Source organism: Camarhynchus parvulus, chromosome 17 (assembly GCF_901933205.1).
Source record: "Camarhynchus parvulus chromosome 17, STF_HiC, whole genome shotgun sequence".
NCBI classification, from domain to species: Eukaryota; Metazoa; Chordata; class Aves; order Passeriformes; family Thraupidae; genus Camarhynchus; species Camarhynchus parvulus.
This window is the reverse complement of record NC_044587.1, coordinates 4,813,408-4,831,868: the sequence shown is the minus strand read 5'-3', so window position 1 is coordinate 4,831,868 and position 18,461 is coordinate 4,813,408. Positions and strand designations below refer to the sequence as shown.

Genomic DNA, 18,461 nt, shown 5'->3' with positions numbered 1-18,461 from the left:
ACTGCAATCGATATCTCATCTGCAGGCTCTCCTAGCGGAAGTGATGGTATATTGGAACATGGTAATGGCTCTTGTCTAGTGGAAAAGGCTAATCTTCCCCAGCTGTACAGGATCTCTGCAGGTGTCCTCTGGCTCTCCCTGCTGCCACCAGCCCTGCCAAGGAGCAGACACGCTTCTTTAAAGCTGTAGCACTGCAATTTGCTGCTGTCCTGGGGAGGGAGAGCTGCCTGCAGCCTGGCTCCATGGGGCACAGAGCTGGGGCTGGGGCTTCCCAGCGAGGAACTGGCACCTCCAGCGTCACCACAGAGCTGCTCACATGTGCTGGGTCAAAGAAGAGAAGGTGGTGTGTTCTCCAGAGGTGGCAGCTCCCCAGGGAGAAGAGCAGAAGGATGTGGGGATGATGCCAGAAGAGATGTGGACCCCCAAAGTGCCACCTGCACGTGTGGGAGGGAGGCAGGGAAGAGCAAGGGTGGCAGTTCCTTGCTGTTAATGTGGCTTCTTTGGCATCACACTTGCTGCTGGGTGGGACTCCCCACCTGGAACTTGTCCTGTTTTGCCCATCCCTCAGGATTGCTGCAGAGCCAGGTCTGCCCTTTCCCTTCCCCTTGTGCATCACACCCAGCTGGGCTCTGGGGGTTCTGTTTTTTGAAGCTGACCAGCCATCCCTGGCTATCACATCCTGCTGTATACCAACGGCACAAACCATTTTCCTGTTTCTCTGAGGTAATTACCAGGTGTGAGGTTTAATATGCATGTGGATTTGAGCATGAACTGCCAAGAACAGCTCAGAACAATGCCCAGGTGTGTGCAGCACATCCTGGGGGCTCAGACACGGCCAAGGTGTGTGGAGCCCCCAGATGTGGGCTGGAAAATGGGGAGCCCAGGGGCTTGGTGGGGCCCCTCAGAGGCTGAGTGACCATCAGAGCCCACAAAAGTCATGCCAAAGGTTGTGCTGACCTTGTTGGGGCAGGGATTTTTCATGCAAAAGACAGTGAGGGGAGATGGGTTTTAAGAGGAAATACCTGGAGAGATAGAGCAGCTGTGGGGCTGCAGGGTTTTTTGCTGAAACTTTATTTTGTTGGGCAAAGAAATGCATTGCTGGGCCCATGCAAGGAAAAAAAACCATGTTGTTTTGCAGGAGGGAAGCAGAGAGGTGGTGTGTGGTTGTGCCCTGTGGGACTGTGCCCATATCCCATCCCTTCCTGGGGCTCCATCTGCCATCTGTGGGGTGTGTAGGAGGGGACCCTGCATCGCCTCTCCCAAAGGAGGGACAGAAAATCCTCTGCTGCTGCCCAGCACCCCATCACTTTGTGCAGATGGCATTCCCCAGCCCTGGGTGACATCCCCTCAGCAGGGACACTGGCACCAATGGTTTACCCTTGGGAAAGCCACAGGATTCCCCAGGATGAGTGGTTAGCTCCCATTTTCCTTTGGAGATGTGGCTTCCCGTGGTCCATGGGAGCACAGAGGGTGCCCTGGGCTCCGCACACAGGTCACAGGGCTGCAGCACAGCACGGCTGCTCGTGTTCCCATCCTTCCTAGGCAAAGCCATCCCCCCAGTGAGGTTGGGAGTCACCAGCCCTGATCTTCCCAGGCAGGGGGGAGATGGTGGCCTTTGTAAAGCCCTTAACAAGGTGGCTTTGTCTCACGTTTAACAAGGAGCTCCCTCGCTCCTTCCCCGGGAGTTTCCCAACGCCGGCTCCCTGAAAGCCAGCTTTATGCTCCGGCTGGGGACACGCTGCTGTGGGGCCGGATCACAGGGACACAGGGGCCCTTCTGCATGCCCTGACAAAGGCTGCCCCGGGGGGACAGAGCCTCACAGCTCAGCCGGCTCGGGGAGGGACAAGGGACCTACAGAGGAGGCTGCACTCGGAGCCCAGCGTCCATCTGGTCACTCGATCGTGGCAGGGGATGACCTGGAGATGCTCAGGGAGGGCCAGGGGGTCCCTCTGCCCTGTCCCCCCGGAGAGGGGGCAGGGGGAGTGGCTGGGAAGGGACAGGTAGGTTTTGTTGGCCGCAGGTAACAGGATCTGCAGCCGTTGGTGCCTTCCTGCCCTCTGCTCTGGCTCCGGCGGGGGGTGGGAGTGAGGAGATGAGGGCTGGAAACGAGACCTCCGTTCAGCAGGGATGCTTCCCTCACCTGGAAATGGGTTTGGAGCAAGCCTCGGGGTCTCTCAGCTCTGGCACCCCTCTGGTCTGACCGGGCAGGTGCAGCAGCAGGAAGGGAGCACTGGAGTGATCCTTGGCTATGAGCAGCACCCTGCTCATGGCAGAGCCATCACCCATCCCCGTGTCAGCGTCCAAGCTCCCTTCTCCCACCTCCTCTTCCTTCCCTGGGGGCTTTGCTGGCCTCTGCTCAGTTTGGGAGCTCCTGCCCTTCCCTTGTCCCACCAGCACGGGCCCTCTCTCACCTCCCCCTCAGCCATCTGCCTCCGAGCCCCCGCCCAGCTTTGCTGTCACACATTAAAACCAGGGCTCAGCGCAGGGTCACCGTGTCACAGCAGCCCCTCATCGATTTGTTTTACCTCCCCTTGGCTAAAGCACTTTGGCCCTGGCCCCTTCCATGGCATAAGGAGCTTCCCAAGGCCCTCAGTTGTCCCCTTGCCCATCCTGGTGCTGCATGGCTGGACCCCGTGGGCAGCAGGGGCCCAGCTGAGCCGCTGATCTCCTGACCCTCCCCGGGGCACCTAATGCGTCTCCCTGGTTTATCTGGATCAATATTTCTGCAAGGGCAAGGAGGATCCCTCCAGGGGAAGGAGGGGATGAGGGGATCCCGCTTGTTTGCACAGCCCCATGGCTGGTTTAATGCTTAGCTGGGCTGGGCAATTTCTGGGGATTGGGAAGGCAGGAGGACCCAGAATCAGGGGTGGAGCTCAGTGAGGTCTCCTCCTTCCAGCTCTCACTCTGTGCACTGGGGCACAGTGGTTGGGGTATCTTTGCCTTCAAAACCCGAGGAGCTGCAGTGGCTTCAGCCTCCAAGCCGCACTGCTCAGCAGGGGTGGGGCTGCTTCGGAGGGTCTGCTTCTTACCCGTGGTGCTTGGGCCTGGATGAGGGGTTTTGGAACTGTTCTACTTGGTGCTGGGGCTGTTTTTATAGAAGCCTGGAAGTGACAGGAAAGGATGATCATCAACTTAGTAAGTCCAAGCAGTGAGAGGCCTGGCTGGGACAGCAGCCTCCAGCCCTTCTTGCTGCACACTGGGGGATGCCCAAGGCATGAGGACTCTTGGTTTTATGGCTTGGCTCGGGGAATGAAGGCAAAGAACACACGGGCAACACTCCAACACCACCCCTGCTGAAGGCACCACACCTCCAGAACCCCTCCTGTCCCCCAGAACCACTCCACAGCCATGCCCAGGGCCCCTGTGCCAGCAGCCAGGGCAGATGCCCAGCAGCTCGGGCAGCCCAAGGAGAAAAGCAGGGAGCTCTTGGCAACTCTGCCTTTTGCTTTCAGCCTGGCCCTCTCGCTATTTATTGGTGACTTTTGTCCTTGGCCAGCTTAGCGGCTGAAAGGGGCTGTATTATATCACATGGAGGCAGCTCCTGGGGGGAGAGGGCCGCGCTTTCTGCAGGAACAAAGCAGGGTTGGCTAATTCCCCTCTCCTCCCGCCGCACCCGGGTCCCATCTGGTTGACACAGTTTGCTCCAGTGTCTCCTGCTATTAAGCCCCCACTTGCCTGCTTGAATCACCGGCGCTCCCCCGCCCCTGCACCCTCGGCCGCTTTTTCTTGCTTTATTTTTCATTTTCCCTAAAGCCAGGCAGAACTTGCTCCGTGGAGTGATGTCAGATGTGCACGAGGCAGACCAATAAAACCTAATGCATCCCACTCTTTGTCTGCTGGCCTCTCCAGCGCCTCACATTTTCCACTCAGAAAGCCACTTAAAACACATCAGCAACAATCCCTCACAAAACAGCCACTTGTTGGCTAATTGTGCCGAGGGCCCGCGCTGCGCTCTCCTGCCAAGGAGGCTCTGATGCTGCCAGGGACCAGGGCAGTGGTGATGGGAACCCTCAGCATCCACCAGGATTGGCCCTGGGGTTCTCAGCTGCTCTGCAGGGTGTGGTGAGGGATATGGGATTGGGATGTTTCCATTCCCCACAGCCTGGAGAGGATGGTCACAGAGCCAGGAGTGGGGCTTTGCAGCGGGATGGATGAGCAGATGGGTGCAGCAGAGCTCCCTGGACTCTGTCCTACTTGCTGATTCCTTCCTGGGAAGGAAAGCAGGCAGCTGCAGTGGAATGGGAGCTCTGGGGGGATGAGATGGGTGCCACCCTGCCAGACTGGTGACTTTAGCTCTGTGGCTGCTACTCTGGGCTGGAGGCCAGAAGAGCTGGCTGCCCCATGCTCACGGGAAAGAGCTTTGCTGCAGCTTAGAGGGATGCCAGTGGGTTTCACTGGAGGGGATGGAGATCCAGGTGCCTGATGGAGGGCAGAGAGGATGCCAGAGAGAGATGCTTCAATGCTGGAAGGGAGGCAGAGGCTTGGACCTTTACTGAATGAAGAAGCATCCAGAAATCCCTGCCGAGGAATCCTTTGGGCCCTTTGGGATATGGGAAAGAGATCAGAGGGTGGTTAATCTCCCCCTCTGCAACCAGGGGACCCAGCCTTCCCCCCCCCACCCCGGAGAGAGAGAGAGAAGTATGTGCAGTATCTGAATTTATTTTTCTGCAGAAAAACTTGGAGAGCTTCTCCTGCTGCCACCCCCGGCATCCTGGGCAGCAGGACGGGAGCAGTGTGCGCTCACTGCCGCTTGCTCTGGGGGCGGGGGAGCTGTCACACCTCTCATCTCACAGCCACCCAATCACACCCGGGTTTGGGGCTAATTTGAGGCAGGCAAGGAGGTTCAGAGACAGTGCCAGGTAGTGGGAAGGCTGCCTGTGGGCGCTGTGCTGGGCAGGCAGCCCAGAGCCCTCCGTGCAGGCACGGAGCACACCTGCCCCTGCTCACCTGCCCACATTCACCTGCACAGTTCATTGGCACGGGGCAGAGTCTGAGCGACCCACAGGGACTGGTGCTGCCACCTGCTCCGACTCCATGGCCAGGCTGAGCCTCTGCCCCAGCAGCAGCCAAGGGATGAGGCAGGAGACAAGGGCAGCTGCCTCCCATTCCCATCCCCATCCTGTTTCCATCCCCATTGCCCCATTCCACCATTCCCATCCTCATCCCCATTCGCATTCCTGTCCCCCTTCCCATCCCCATTCCCATCCCCATCCTCATCCCCATTCTCATTCCCATCCCCATCCCCATTACCATTTCCATTCCCATCCCCATCCCATCTCCATCCCCATTCCCGTCCCCATTCCCGTCCCCATCCCATCCCCATCCCCATCCCCATCCCGTCCCCATTCCCATCCCCATTCCTGTCCCCATCCCCATCCCCATCCCCATCCCCATCCCATCCCATCCCATCCCCATTCCCATTTCCATTCCCATCCCCATCCCCATCCCCATCCCCATCCCCATCCCCATCCCCATCCCCATCCCCATCCCCATCCCATCCCATCCCCATCCCCATCCCATCCCCATTCCCATCCCCATTCCCTTGCTGTGCCATGGGGGTCCCTGCGGGCTGGTCAGACCCCACCCCACACCTGGCAGGGGCCGGTGCTGGGGAGGAAGGGGTTAAGCGGCGGCAGGAATCCGAGGATTGCAGGTTTGTGTCCGGACTGTCCCATCTGTCAGCAGCACAAAGACGAGCCCTGTGTCGGGCTGGGCTGTCAGCGAGGAGCCCACCACTACATTAGGACTCCATTAGGGAGGCTGGTGCTGGGAAATGGCAGCTGTCAGGACACTATCATTTCTCCTGTAATTCCTCCTGCTCCTTTCTCAACTGCACTTAAATAGCAGCTCTACCCACTGGGCCAATTTTGCATTTTCGTCCTCCCGCTGCTCCTCTTCTTTCTTTAAAGCTGCAGCTCCCTGGGCCCCTTCCCTGCAGCCTGCTGGTGCCAGCGCCAGTGCCAGTGCTGCCTGTGCCTGGCCATGGCATCTGCACAGGGAGAAGGGCTCAGGGGCATTGGCAGCATCCTCACTGTGCAGCCACAGCCATGCCAGCTTGGTCTGCAAGGGGAGCTCACTGGCTCCTGAGCTGGCACAGGGAGGAGAGGAGGTGGATCACCATCTCCAAGGATGGTCCTTCCCTTCTTCCATAACTGGGGGCTGTCTCTGGGCTGGAGGATGTTGCCCAGGCTGTGCTGCCCTTGTACAACAGGCTGGCTGCTGATGCAGGGCTGGCCCTGCTCTGCAAACTGGGACAGGGTGGGCAGAGCAGCGAGTGGAGAACGGGGCTGGGGACCACGACCAGTGTGTTAGAGCAGAGTTTCTTCTTCCAGCCACAAAACCTGTCCAATCTTTCAGCGTTTGGCAGAGGCTCCTGGGTCACACTGCCTGCCACGTTAGGGTGGGATGAACCCCTGGTGCCAGGGGACCCAGGGGTAAAACCACAGACAGACTTCCTGATGGGACCAAATCACCTGGAAACTCTCAGCACCTGCAGAAAGGCAGCTCAGCATGCTGGGGGACCATGCTGGGGGTCTCTGTGCTCACAGCTTTCCTGGGAATGCCTGGATCTTCCCACACCCTGCCCTGCCCTCAGCGCATCTCCAGCCGGACCCAGCGCTCCCCGTGGAGCCTCCTTTTCCAGCAGGGGATCAAAACAAACACTCGTGTGGGGAAGTGCATTGCAGTGGTGCTCGAAATAAATAACTAATTTCTCCCTACATGATCTCAAGGAGCAGGAGAGGTGTGAATAGCAGGGCCCGGTGTCGGGCTGACTGGACTCCCCGGGGCGGTAATTCAGAGGATGACAAACATAAGCCAAAGAAAAATGTTGAAAAATGGGCACTTCCCGCAGCCCTGAGCAAAGGAGCTATTGCAGGGTTTGGAAATAACGAAGGCAAAGAGAGGGAGAGAGGGGAATTTTCTCATTGAGACCAAGTGAAGTGCCAAACAAGCTGCTATTATGGTGGCTTTGAGAGGCACAGGGAGGGGGTGGTGGGGAGGAGAGCAGGGGGAAGGAGAGGAGGGAGGTGGGGGAGAAGAGAGGGAGAGAGGGCTGCAGGAAGGGAGAAGAGTGGGGGCTGTGGGGAAGAAGGGGATGCGAGGAGCCAAAGGTGTGAGGTGACACAGGGGACATGGAGAGAGGACCAAGGTGTGTGATGGTGGCAGGGCCACCACATGCCAGCACCCCACCCCCTCACCCCAGGCCCCCCAAATCTCCCCATCCTCATCCCCAGCCACCTTCTACCCCCTACAACCACCACAACCACCACCACAAGAGAGGGAAAAAAAAAAAAGAGAAAAAAAAGAGATGGAAAGAAGGAAAACAAAATATCTACAGTTGTGGAGACAAGGGGAGAAAAATAGAGGCAAACATCCATAATTTTCTCTGTGGGGCTTTGCAGTAATTGAGCCATTTGGATAAAAATAAAGGCAGCAGGCCCTTTAGGTAAGAGGAGCTTTTGCAATCCAAGAAGCCTGAATTATGCGTCTTGTATCACTTGAAACCCCCCAGCACATCACCCCCCTTCTGCCTCCCCCATGCGACACCAAACCACTTTCCCTTTTCTTCTTCTTCTCCTTTTTTTTTTTTATTTTTTTCCCCATTCCCTCCTCCTTTTTTAAGTACCCTGTCAAACAGCATCCGATGAGTGGAGAATTTCAGCTGTCACAACTAATTTCAGTGTGTGTGTGCAAAGGTGTGCGTGTGCCTCGAGAGGGGGGAGCTGGGGGATGGAGCCGTAGAATCACTCCCTTGCTTTTTATTTATTTATTTTTATATATTTTTTTTTTTATTCCTCAAAAGGAAGATTTACATCAGAAATTTGTTTCTGGAAGTGTTTAAGGCCTGTAATTTCCCTCTTTTCAATCACTGCCTGATGTCTTCTTGCCAGCTCCAGAGCTGAGGCTGGCTGTCACCCTCCCAGCAGCCTGGTCCTTCAGCTGCTCCTGCCCAGTGCCAAGGAGGATTTTCTGTCTCTTACCAGGGCTTCAGGCTCCCAAAATTCAGCTCTCACAGCCCTGAGCACCGCTCTGGGTCTGGTAGGGAAGGTTCCAGCTTCTCCCTGCCTGTGTCCCAGTGCTGGTGGCTTTATGCTGCAGGTTTGGTCACTTTTGCAGCCACTTTGAGACTGGCATTAGCTGGAGGGTCACAGGGTGGATCCTGCTCAGGACAGGGCACCCCTGAGAGCCAGGTGGGGCTGTTGGGGTCATTCCCCACCCAGGATAAGCCCGGGGGAAAAGGGGCAGCTGGTGCTGAGCACATTGGGTCTTCCCAGCCAGAGTTAGGAGGGGAAAATTCCCTGAATCCAAAGTCTCTGGGTGTTCCCAAGAGAGGAGGAAGCAAAGCCCTGGGCATGGCTGGAGATGTTGCCTCCATCACGTTAAGAAGATGATGGGGTGGCTGTGGTGATCATCTCAGGTGATGAGGTGCTCCAGGCCAGGCTGGATGGAGCTCTGAACCACCTGGTCTAATGGGTGGAACCAGCAGAGCTTTAAAGTCCCCGTGCCCCAAACCATTCTGTGGTTAAAATCCTTCCCCTATGGGCTTTTTCCTAAAACAAATGGACTTTTTGCTTAAAATTACCCCAGCTTCTGGGAGGGGGAAAGGCTGGGGAGCAGGCAGCCCATTGGTGTGAGGATCATTCCATCAGCTCAGCAATTCCTGCCTGCTCCTGTAGGCACAAATGGGATGCACAGAACTGGAAAGAGCAAGACCCAGGCAAGGAGGAGCACAGAGCTCTGTGGGACATCCTTCAGGTGTTGAATTTCCTACTCAGGGCTTTGGGAAATGGGCTGTGGGGTCAGTGAACCTTGGACTGACCCAGCCAGGCCAGGAGCTGGGTGTAGGCAGCATTTTGGGAGGCATCACCCAAAAATGACACTCACAAAAAGCAGCAGGAAGGGCTGTGTAGGGCCCTGCTCAGGGAACAAGCTTTGCGTGTTCTTTGCATGAATCCTTGACTAACTGGTCCTTGCATCATCATCCCAGAATCTCCTGCTGCTCCACTGTGGCAGGACTGGGGACTGGAGCAGACCTGGGGGCACCTCCAGAGCTCCCCAGAGCACCCCATGCCCTGAATCTTTGTGCAAAGTGTCACCAACACCACGGCAGTGCCCAGCCATGGCCATGTGAGTCAGGAACCTCAAACACACGGACAAAACCAGGCAGAGAATGGGTGCTGTGGGAGGCGTGCTCCAGGGAGGGGCTCGGTGAGGGCTCTGGTGGCACAGCCTGGCATGGGATGGCACGGGCAGGGATGGGATGGCACGGGCACAGAGAGGATTGCACGAGCAGGGAGAGGACGGCCACAGGTGGGGATGGAATGGTACAGGCAGGGGTAGGAGGGAACGGGCAGGGATGGGATGGCACAGGTGTGGATGGGATGGCACGGTCAGGAATGGGATGGCACAGGCGGGGAGGGGCTGTCAGGGGCAGAGCAGGGTCCGGGACAGCGGCGCTGCCGGTCCCAGCCGTGTCCCTTCCGTGCCCCATCCCTGTCCCCATCCCTGTCCCCACCTGTCCCCTGGTGTCCCATCCCTGTCCCCATCCCTGTCCCCATCCCTGTCCCCTCGGTGTCCCATCCCTGTCCCCTCGGTGTCCCATCCCTGTCCCCATCCCTGTCCCCATCCCTGTCCCCTCGGTGTCCCATCCCTGTCCCCATCCCTGTCCCCTCGGTGTCCCATCCTTGTCCCCTCGGTGTCCCATCCCTGTCCCCATCCCTGTCCCCATCCCTGTCCCCTCGGTGTCCCCGGGCCGGCCCCGGGGGCGGTCCCGGGGGTCCAAGGGGGCGTGGCCTGACCTGGCCCCGCCCCTCTCCCCCATCCCCACCCCACGGCGCGCGAGCGGCCCCGCCCCGCGGCGCGAGCCCCCCAGCCCCGCCCCTCTGTGGCACTTCCGGCGGAAGCGGGGGGCTCCTTCCCTTTCCGGGCGCGGGCCCCGGGCGGAGCGGCGGGACGGGCGCGGGCCATGGCGGAGCTGGCGCAGGGGCAGAGCCAGAGCGCGGCGCCCGTGGGGATCAAGCCCGAGGGGTTCGTGGACGCTCTGCACCGGGCCCGGCAGGTGAGGCGCCGGCCGGCGGGTCGGGGGCGGGCGGGAGGAGCCGCGGGGCGCCGCTAGGCCGCGGAGCGGAGGCGGGGCACGGCCGCGGCCCCGCTGCCCCTGTGCCGGGAGAGCGGAGCCCTGAGGGGGCGGTGGGGCTCTGACAGCCCGGCCGTGCTCGGTGCCAGGGCGGCAGCGCTGCTGTGCGGGAGGGGGCGGCCCGCAGGCTCTGGCTGGGCTGAGCCGGTGCCGGTTCGGGTCTCAGACCGGCCAGAGAGCGGCAGCGGGGCTGGGGAACGGGCTGGGGTGGGTGTCCGTGAGGAACGGCTGAGGGAGCTGGGGGCACTCAGCCCGGAGAATAGCAGGCTCGGGGGGACTTTGTGACAGTGTCACTCCCTGAAGGGAGGCTGTCGCCAGGTGGGGTCGGACTGGTCTCCCAGACAGCCACCGACAGGACAAGAGCACTCAGTCTCAAGCTATGCCAGGGGACGTCTAGGTTGACATTGCATGGAATTCCTTCCCAGAAGGGTAATTAGACATCGGAATGGGCCCCAGGGAGGTGGTGGAGTCCCCATCCCTGGAGGTGTTTAAGGGAGCACTGGATGTGGCACTCAGTGCCATCCTCTGATTGACAAGGTGCTGATCAGTCACAGGTTGGGCTCCGTGGCCTCAGAGATCCTTTCCAAGCTAATTGATTCTGTGAACACAGATCTGGGCAGAGCAGGAGCTTGGCATTCCCTGCAGGGAGAGAGGGAGGGGGCAGTTAGGTGCTCCCCAGAGCAATCCATGAGCTTACTCAGTGCTAAAATGGGAAGTTCCAGTGCAAGTGCACAGCCCTGCAGGAATCAACACCCCTGCCTCCAGTACAGGTGTTTGTGTGGAAAGTGGCTGCAGAACCAGAAGCTGCTGCTCACAGCACGGGTGCTGTGGCTGTTCTTCACATCTCCTGTTGCAGCTCTGCCTCAGGGCTTTTATCATCTCTGAGCCGGCTGCACTTGTGCTTCGTGGCTGCACATGGAGGAGCTGTACCACAGCTGAGTGCCAGGAGCAGCTGCTCAAAGACCCTGACTTTGTTCTCTCCAGGTGGGAGAAATCCCCTCCTGTTGCCCAGGCTTTGTCACTTCACTGACAAACTTCTGAGGGAGCTCAGCTGGACCCTAGAACCTCTCAAGTGCTCTCTGTAGGTGCTGTCCCCTCACTGCCACCTCACCTGGGAGTCAGTGGCAGCCATCCCTGTTCTGTGCAGCCTGCAGTGACCTGCCCAGGGGCACCTGGTGCTGCAGATCCACACCCTGCCCCTCCCAGGACACAGGAGCTGCTCTGGGGCCATTGATTTCCCTCTCAGCACAGGCTGGTGGGGTGTGAGCTGCTGCAGGGTGAGCCAGGCCTTGTTTCTTTCAGCCCCTGGGAAAGTGCTCTGTCCTTCAAATGTGATGTCTGAGCACCCACACAGGGTTTTGTGCTTGGTGCAGTCAAACTGAGAGGTGCTGCAGCTGCTTTTGTCTTGACCTGATTCTATCTTACTCATTGCAAAAAACATGCTATTTAAATATCTGATAATGCTGGCACCTGTTAGCAGTTGAATAACTCATTTATGTAAAAGAAAATAATTATTTGCTGTTGAAGTGCAGGTGGTTGAAATTATTTTGTGAGGGTTTCAAGTCCAGAAGAGGCCATGAAGTTGGTCAGGGGTCTGGAGCACCTGCCCTGTGGAGCCAGACTGGGAGAGCTGGGGCTCTCTGGAGAAGAGAAGGTGCAATGGGGACACCACAGCATCCTCCAGGATCTGAAGGGGCTGCAGGGAAGCTGCAGAGGGACTGGGCTCTTCCATCAGGAACTGTAGTGACAGGACAACAGAGAATGGGCTCAAACTGAAAGAGGGGACATTTAGGTCAGATATTAGGAAAAAATTCTTCCCTGTGAAGGTGGTGAGGCCCTGGCACAGGGTGCCCAGAGCAGCTGTGGCTGCCCCATCCCTGGAAGTGTCCCAGGCCAGGATGGACAAGGCTTGGAGCCACTGGGACAGTGGAAGGTGACCCTGAGGTGGAACTGGGTGAGCTTTGAGGTCGCTCCCACCCCAAACCCTTCTGTGTGTACCACTGGTGGTCAGTCACAGGATAAAGGGTGATGCCTCAGAGCATCCTGGGCTCAAACAGCACAAACTGCAAATGGATCTGAGCTGGAGCTGCCTCACTGCTCTCATCATGTTTGTAGGGGGAGCCTGAGAGACCCCAACCCATGCATGAGGGAGATGAAATAATAAACAGTAAATAATTCTGTGCCCTGGCTGTGGTCACTTAATTGATTTTTTTTTTTTTTGTTCTTAAGTTCATTATACTTGCTGCAATTATTCTGTACCTGCTGGGTTTCCATGAGCCCAAAACTGGAAGATTCCAGCTGCAACCTTCTGGCTGTCTCTCAGCCTGGCAGCAAGTGTGTTGGGAAATGTGGGCTCTGCACGTGTTTGTGGGAGAGCAGTGTCCTACATTTTTGTGCAGTGAGTTGTTTGCTGCCTGTTGAATATGATTTTTTTTTCTGTTAGGGTTTGTGGGATGAAAGGAGCTGTTGGAGGGCTGAAATGTTTCCTTCCCTTGTGAAAATTGATTTGAGCTCTGTAGAGGCTGGGTAAGAGAGCAGGTGGTCTTCTCTTGCACAGAACCAGATTGTCACTATTGTCATTGCCAAATGTCACTGAAAATGCTCTGCATTGCTCAGGTGATGGATGTTTGCCTCAGCACCCAAGCAATCTGTGATGGAACTTCCTGGCTCAGAATCAGGGGAAAATGGAAAGGCAGCTGCACCTAATATTTGTCTGGAAGTGATGGCTGAGCTTTCACCAAGGCTGTATTTGCCTGAGCTGTACTGATCTGCTACAGCTTTTGGCCTTTTTGGAGTATTCCTTTTGCTCTAAGGGAATGAGGGAGCAGAGGAAAGAAATTCAGGTTCTTACTTTATGGGTTGGTCATCCATGCCTTGGTGTTTGAATCTCTCAAGGTTTTGTGTCACATGGAAGACCAGGAATCAAATTTGCTAAATTCAGTTCTCATGAGAGCCACAGCATTACAGTCAGGCTGTGGAACACAGTGCTTGGTTCTGAATATCTAAACAAGGACATAACTTCAGGACAAGGAAGACTTCCCTGAGTGAAGAAAAGTAGCTGCATTCCTCAGAGCCACTGGGATGTGAGATGATTATGGGAATATAAAATAGAAACCTGGAATATATTTGAAAGAAATTACTTTGCATTGCTTTCAGCATTTGTGCTGGACTTGCTTGGATTTTTTTTGTGGACTCTGAAATACTTGGGATTTATGAATAATTATTTTTTCAAGGCAATGCTGGGACTTTGAATTGCTCTGTCCTGCATCTTCTGCAGCATGTCTCAAGTGGATTGGTGGCTCTTAGGTGGGGAGAGATCTGTGCAGCTGCTCCCAGGCAGGCTGGCTTTTCTGTGGCATTTTGGGGTGGGGAAAGAGAGAGAGAGGATGTTTGCTCCCATTTTGAATAGTGGGATCAGAAAATAAGCAGAGCTGCTTGTACTTTGGACTAAGATCAATTTCTCTCAGACTGTCCTTAAGTTTTGTTCTTATTGACCAAACAGTGTGTTGCTGGGGGTTCTGGGAGTGCTCTGGAGAGGAGAGGCTGAGGCTTGGTGAGCCTGTGATGTGCCATCCTGGCTACCTCAAAAATGGGGAATATTCTGAGACTGACTGAGAGTCAACAGGCTGTGTTTGAAATCCTTCTTTGTATCAGGCTCTAACTTTAATTTCTGTGGTGATGGAGGGGTCTTGGACAAACTTTTCTTTACCCCCTTGCAGAGTCCTTTCTCAGGTCATCCTCAAATAGATTTAGGCTTTGCCAATTACTCTGGTATTTAGGAAAACCACCTGTGACAAGAAGCTTGAATGGTTGTGCATGGTTTTATTGCTTTCTGCAGAGCTCTGGAGAAATGTCTGTCACCCCAGCTCAAGTGTTCTGCTGAGTGAATGGGAGGAGCAGCACAAGGACCAGAATAGTCTGAAGGGTCAGATGACAGTGCCTTATTGGGTTTTTTTATCCTGCTAATACCTAGAATTGGTGATTTTATCTGTTGCTGTTCTTTGCAGGGCACCATGGAGAGTTTTTTCCTAGAAGCTGGGCCTGTTCTCTTGAAAGCTGCATTCTGCAGCTATTGGTGTTTGAGTGTGCCTAGCAAAGAAGCTCTGTGTTTAGAAGTGGTTTTGTATTACTCTGTGTTTTCTATTGTCATTTTTCTGGCTGTTAAATGTATAGGAGAACAGAAGTGCCAGGTATAGGAAAACTTGTTTCTCTCACACAACTTCATGGATTAATTTGTTTTTCTTGGATTTATCAGCGCAATTTGCAGCTGGGGCTTGTGTTGTCCTTTAAAGTCTTTGTTGGAGAGCTTTATTTTGGGGAATTTAGGTGTAGAAACAGTGGTCCTTTCCCCCCAGTGTATTTCAGAGCTTGATAAAATGGATGCATTGGGTTTAAGGGGAAGAAAAAAGAAGGAAAAAAACCTAAGGCTGACATGGAGCAGGACAAAAGCAGTGGCTAACAGCAGTACATTACTCAAGGTCATTGAGGCAGATAAGGGCTGGCTCTGCTTGCTTTTGCCATGTCCCAATTTTTGTGCTTACTTCCCCGCTGAACTTGTCATAAAATCTGAGCTTCCCATTTTAAGTTGAGCCTGAGATGTTAAAATGTATTTTAGCTGCTGCATGTACTTTGGAAGCTCAGCTCTTCATTTTGCAGGGTGCATTTTCCTGCTGTGGTGAGGTGGCACCGTTGTCTGCCTGTAATCCAGTGGCAGCTGGGAGGCTTTAGAGATAAGGGTACAAGTTTAAATAAAGGGAGAGGGGGGGAAAGAAAAATATCCTAAGAGTTGATAATGTAAAAATTGCTTTAACACTCTTGCTTTGCCCTTTACTTGGAGGGTTCTGTGCCAGGGTGATCATTGTGTGCTCACTGTGAGCAGGGGTTCACAAAGCTCCCCTGAGGTGGGAGGACACAGCCTCGGTGCCAGCAGGCTGGTCCTGAACACCTTTGTGCTTCAGGCTGCCTTCCTTCCCTAAGCCAGCTTCTGCTGTCCACAGACTGGCTTTTTCTTTTCCTGGAGTGTGTGCTGGGTGATTTCACCTCTAAAGGATCATCCATAACTTGTAATTCATGGTAAATAACCACTGACAGAAAGAGAGTTCTTGAACAGGATGTTGAAATCAAATGTCCCAAAATATGTCAGGGTGTGTTATACCTGACATTGCTCCTTTTGGTCTATGTTGCAAGTTACTGTATGAAAGCTGTTAATAGATTGCTGTAAAATACATCTTAAAATTTATATTTCAGCATTGAAGTAGTCAGAAAACATTGCTCTTTGTCTTTCATTAAAATTCTCTTCATCCCGAATATGAGGGGAAAGGGCAAAATCCATGGATTACAACATTTAACAGAAGAGTAAAGCATCACCTGGCCCTCCCTCCTGGAGAGGACAAGGTGTGTTAATGCTTTCATAGCCAGCTGTCTGGGGACTTACTGGAGATATTGGTGTACAAAATGCTTGTCATGAAAGCTGCACTACAGGATTGCAGCTGGTACCAGTGGAAGATTTTATTCTCTAGCTCTGACATTTCTGACACAGCGAAGTTTCTGACTTCGCAAAAGGAGACAAGACAGAATGGACTATAAGGAGAAAATGGTCCAAACCTGGGGCCCTTTTCATGGAAGGCATTGAACAGAATGTTTCCTGTTCTCTTTCTAAAAGCAATCAAGCCCTCAATCTTCCAAGATTATTTCAAGTAGCTTTTTTTCCAGTACCCTGTGGTTCTGCATCTTGGGCCGTTGTTTGTTCCACTGCAGCAGAAGATAGTGTCAACAACCAGAGCTGCTGTAGATGTCTTTCTGTTGCAGTGAAATGCAAATTTTAGAAATCTTTAGATCTATTGGTCATTTAAAACATGTCTGTGTAAAATGCTCTTTCATCTGCTCCTGTTCCTTATTCCCTGGGGAAATCCAGTTATAATGGAGTGAGATCAGTCTCTTGGTAAAGATTTGATTAAATGATTTTATTTTTGCTGGAAAAGGCAGCAAGTGCTGTAGCATACAGTGTACATGATCTTTGTTCTGTGCTTGCTTATTACAGCAAAATTCTTTATGTAGGAAGGGGAGCTGTGACACTGCAGTTTGCCTGTCCTGGGAGGGTGTAATGGGTGCAGCACCCAGGGAATGCACCTGGCTGTTCCTGGGGTGGGTTTCCATCAGTTAGCTCAGAGAGAAGCTGGAAGAGCTTGTGTGGTCAGCACCCACCTCTACAGCTGTCCCCAGATGTCACTGGAGATGAGCTTAACTTTTCACTTGCATTAAGTGATGTTTAGGTGTGTGTCTCAGTTTATTTGCTTACCCTTACTGTGATGCCTGCCTCTCCTCTTTCCTCTGAATAAACTCCTGGTATCCTGGCTCAGCAGGGAATGGCATTTTCCCCTCTGCAAGGCTTGGAGGCAGAGGCACAGGCAGCATTGGTTGTGTTTGTGCTGTACTGACCACTGCAGGAAATGGTAACTAGTTCTGGACTGATAGTTTGCCCACTGGCTTACTCTTCACACAGCAAACAAGAGTGATGCAGTCTCTTTGACAGGGAGTTCCCAAACCTGTCCTTGTGCTGTGTGTTTGCACTCTCTCCCTCTGCTCCCCCACGGGTGTGTGTGCATTTCTGTGTGCCTGGATCTGCATGGATGCAGGAGGAAGCACATGTCCTCCCACACAGCTTCTCCAGGACAAAACTGGTAGGTTAGTTTGAACCCTCCTCCTAGCAAGATTTAGCTTGTCAGCTATCCTTTGAGCAAATAATCCTGAATGTAATGTTCCAGGGCTACTTACGATCAGGAAGAGAAACTGGGTGAATACGATCTTAATTAAGCAAATATTAAAAGCAAGCAGAAAATTGTTTGCTTTACAAATGAAGCACCTTGTACAAATCCACCTATCTAGTAACTACCTGAGAGAAGATTGGCCTGGGGTCAAAGCTCTATTGGGAGAAACAGTGTTTAGTTGTGGTGGTGGCTGATAATACTTTTATCTCCTTTTTATAGATTGCTGCTAAAATTGGAGATATTCCTCACTTGAATAATTCTACAACACTTGTGGACCCATCAGTCTACAGTTATGGAGTGCAGAAACGGCCCCTGGATGATGGAGGTAAGTTGCCTGTGATCACTCAGTCTTGTGGATACAGCTCCTGACATTCATCTATGGAGGCAGTTGTGTTTTAAGGATGGAAAATGCAGCTTTCTGTGTGCAGAAATTTTAAACAAGATGCCCTGTGCTGTTTACTCTTACCTAGATTGCACAGTGTTCTTAGGCACTAGTATTAATGTGAAGCAATTCTTTGTTAGTTCATGACCTTTGGGAATCAGCAAACAAACTGTGTCATTTAAGTCTTGGTCTGTAGTTGTGGGAGGGAGGAGAATTTTTTCATTGGGCCTGTTCTGGAGCCCACATATAGAGCACCAGGTGTACACAGCACATGTTCTTCCATGATGGCCCTTCTTTTCTGAGAGCAGGTAAAGTGTAGGGACAGTATTACACATGCTCCTTTCCACCTGTGACAATAATCACAGCCCAGGAGCTGAGTTCCTGTCAAGTTCTGGTTGCTTTTTACTTGAATTTTAAGAAGAAAAGGTATTTATGTAAGATGATGCAAGTTGGAAGGAAACTTCTAATATTTAGCTTTGCTTTCTCCATTATTATTTGAGAATTCTGAAATCTGAAGAATTTGAAATTGGCCATAGCCAAAGGATAGTTTATTGCATGGAGCATAATTGGTAACTGTCATAAGTTAATATTGTATGAATTGTTGCAATTTTAAAATAAGCCACTAGTTTCTTACCTTTATTAGAACAAGAGTTCTAACAAAAAATATTAGGACAAGAGTTTTTTAGGTTTTATAAATCTAATGATATGTATTGTTACAAGTGTTTAAACTGTATTATCTGCTGCTGTACAGATGCAAAGAGCTCACCTTTTCTCGTGAAGAAATAAAAATCATGGCTATGTCTTCCTTTTTGCTATTTCCTCTGGTGTTTTTCCTGACACTCATAGCCCTGCAGGGTGATTCTCTCCCCCATGAACATGTTCAGGAGTGCTGAGGAGATAAGCCAAGCTGCTGCCTAGCACTTCATTTTGAAAAGAATTTTTTTCTGTCTGATACAAAGGCTGAAAATAGCTGCATGTCTGCTCCTCAGTCTGAAAAAACAAGCTGCTGCCTGGGGAGAAGTTTCTTTCATGTGGAGCCTCTGGCTTGCTACCATTACTGTTTTCTGAACACATGCCACCACCCACTTCTGTTCTCTGCTCTTGGCTCCATTTGAGCAACAGGTTGCTGCTGCTCCTTTGGTTTGGGGGTTCAGGAGAGAATGGATTTATCTAG

General features: G+C 53.2%; 1 protein-coding gene across 4 annotated transcripts in view; it reads left to right on the top strand.

The window, feature by feature from the left end:
* The first annotated feature begins 9,911 nt into the window (after window positions 1–9,911).
* Window positions 9,912–18,461, top strand: part of FUBP3 (far upstream element binding protein 3) — a 39,119-nt gene continuing 30,569 nt past the window's right edge. For all 4 annotated transcript variants that reach the window (XM_030961322.1, XM_030961321.1, XM_030961323.1 and 1 more), the window contains exons 1-2: window positions 9,912–10,060; window positions 17,125–17,230. In XM_030961322.1, coding sequence (XP_030817182.1) covers window positions 9,968–10,060; window positions 17,125–17,230 — 199 coding nt within the window. In that variant the 5' untranslated portion in view covers window positions 9,912–9,967. The remainder of the gene's footprint in view (window positions 10,061–17,124; window positions 17,231–18,461) is intronic.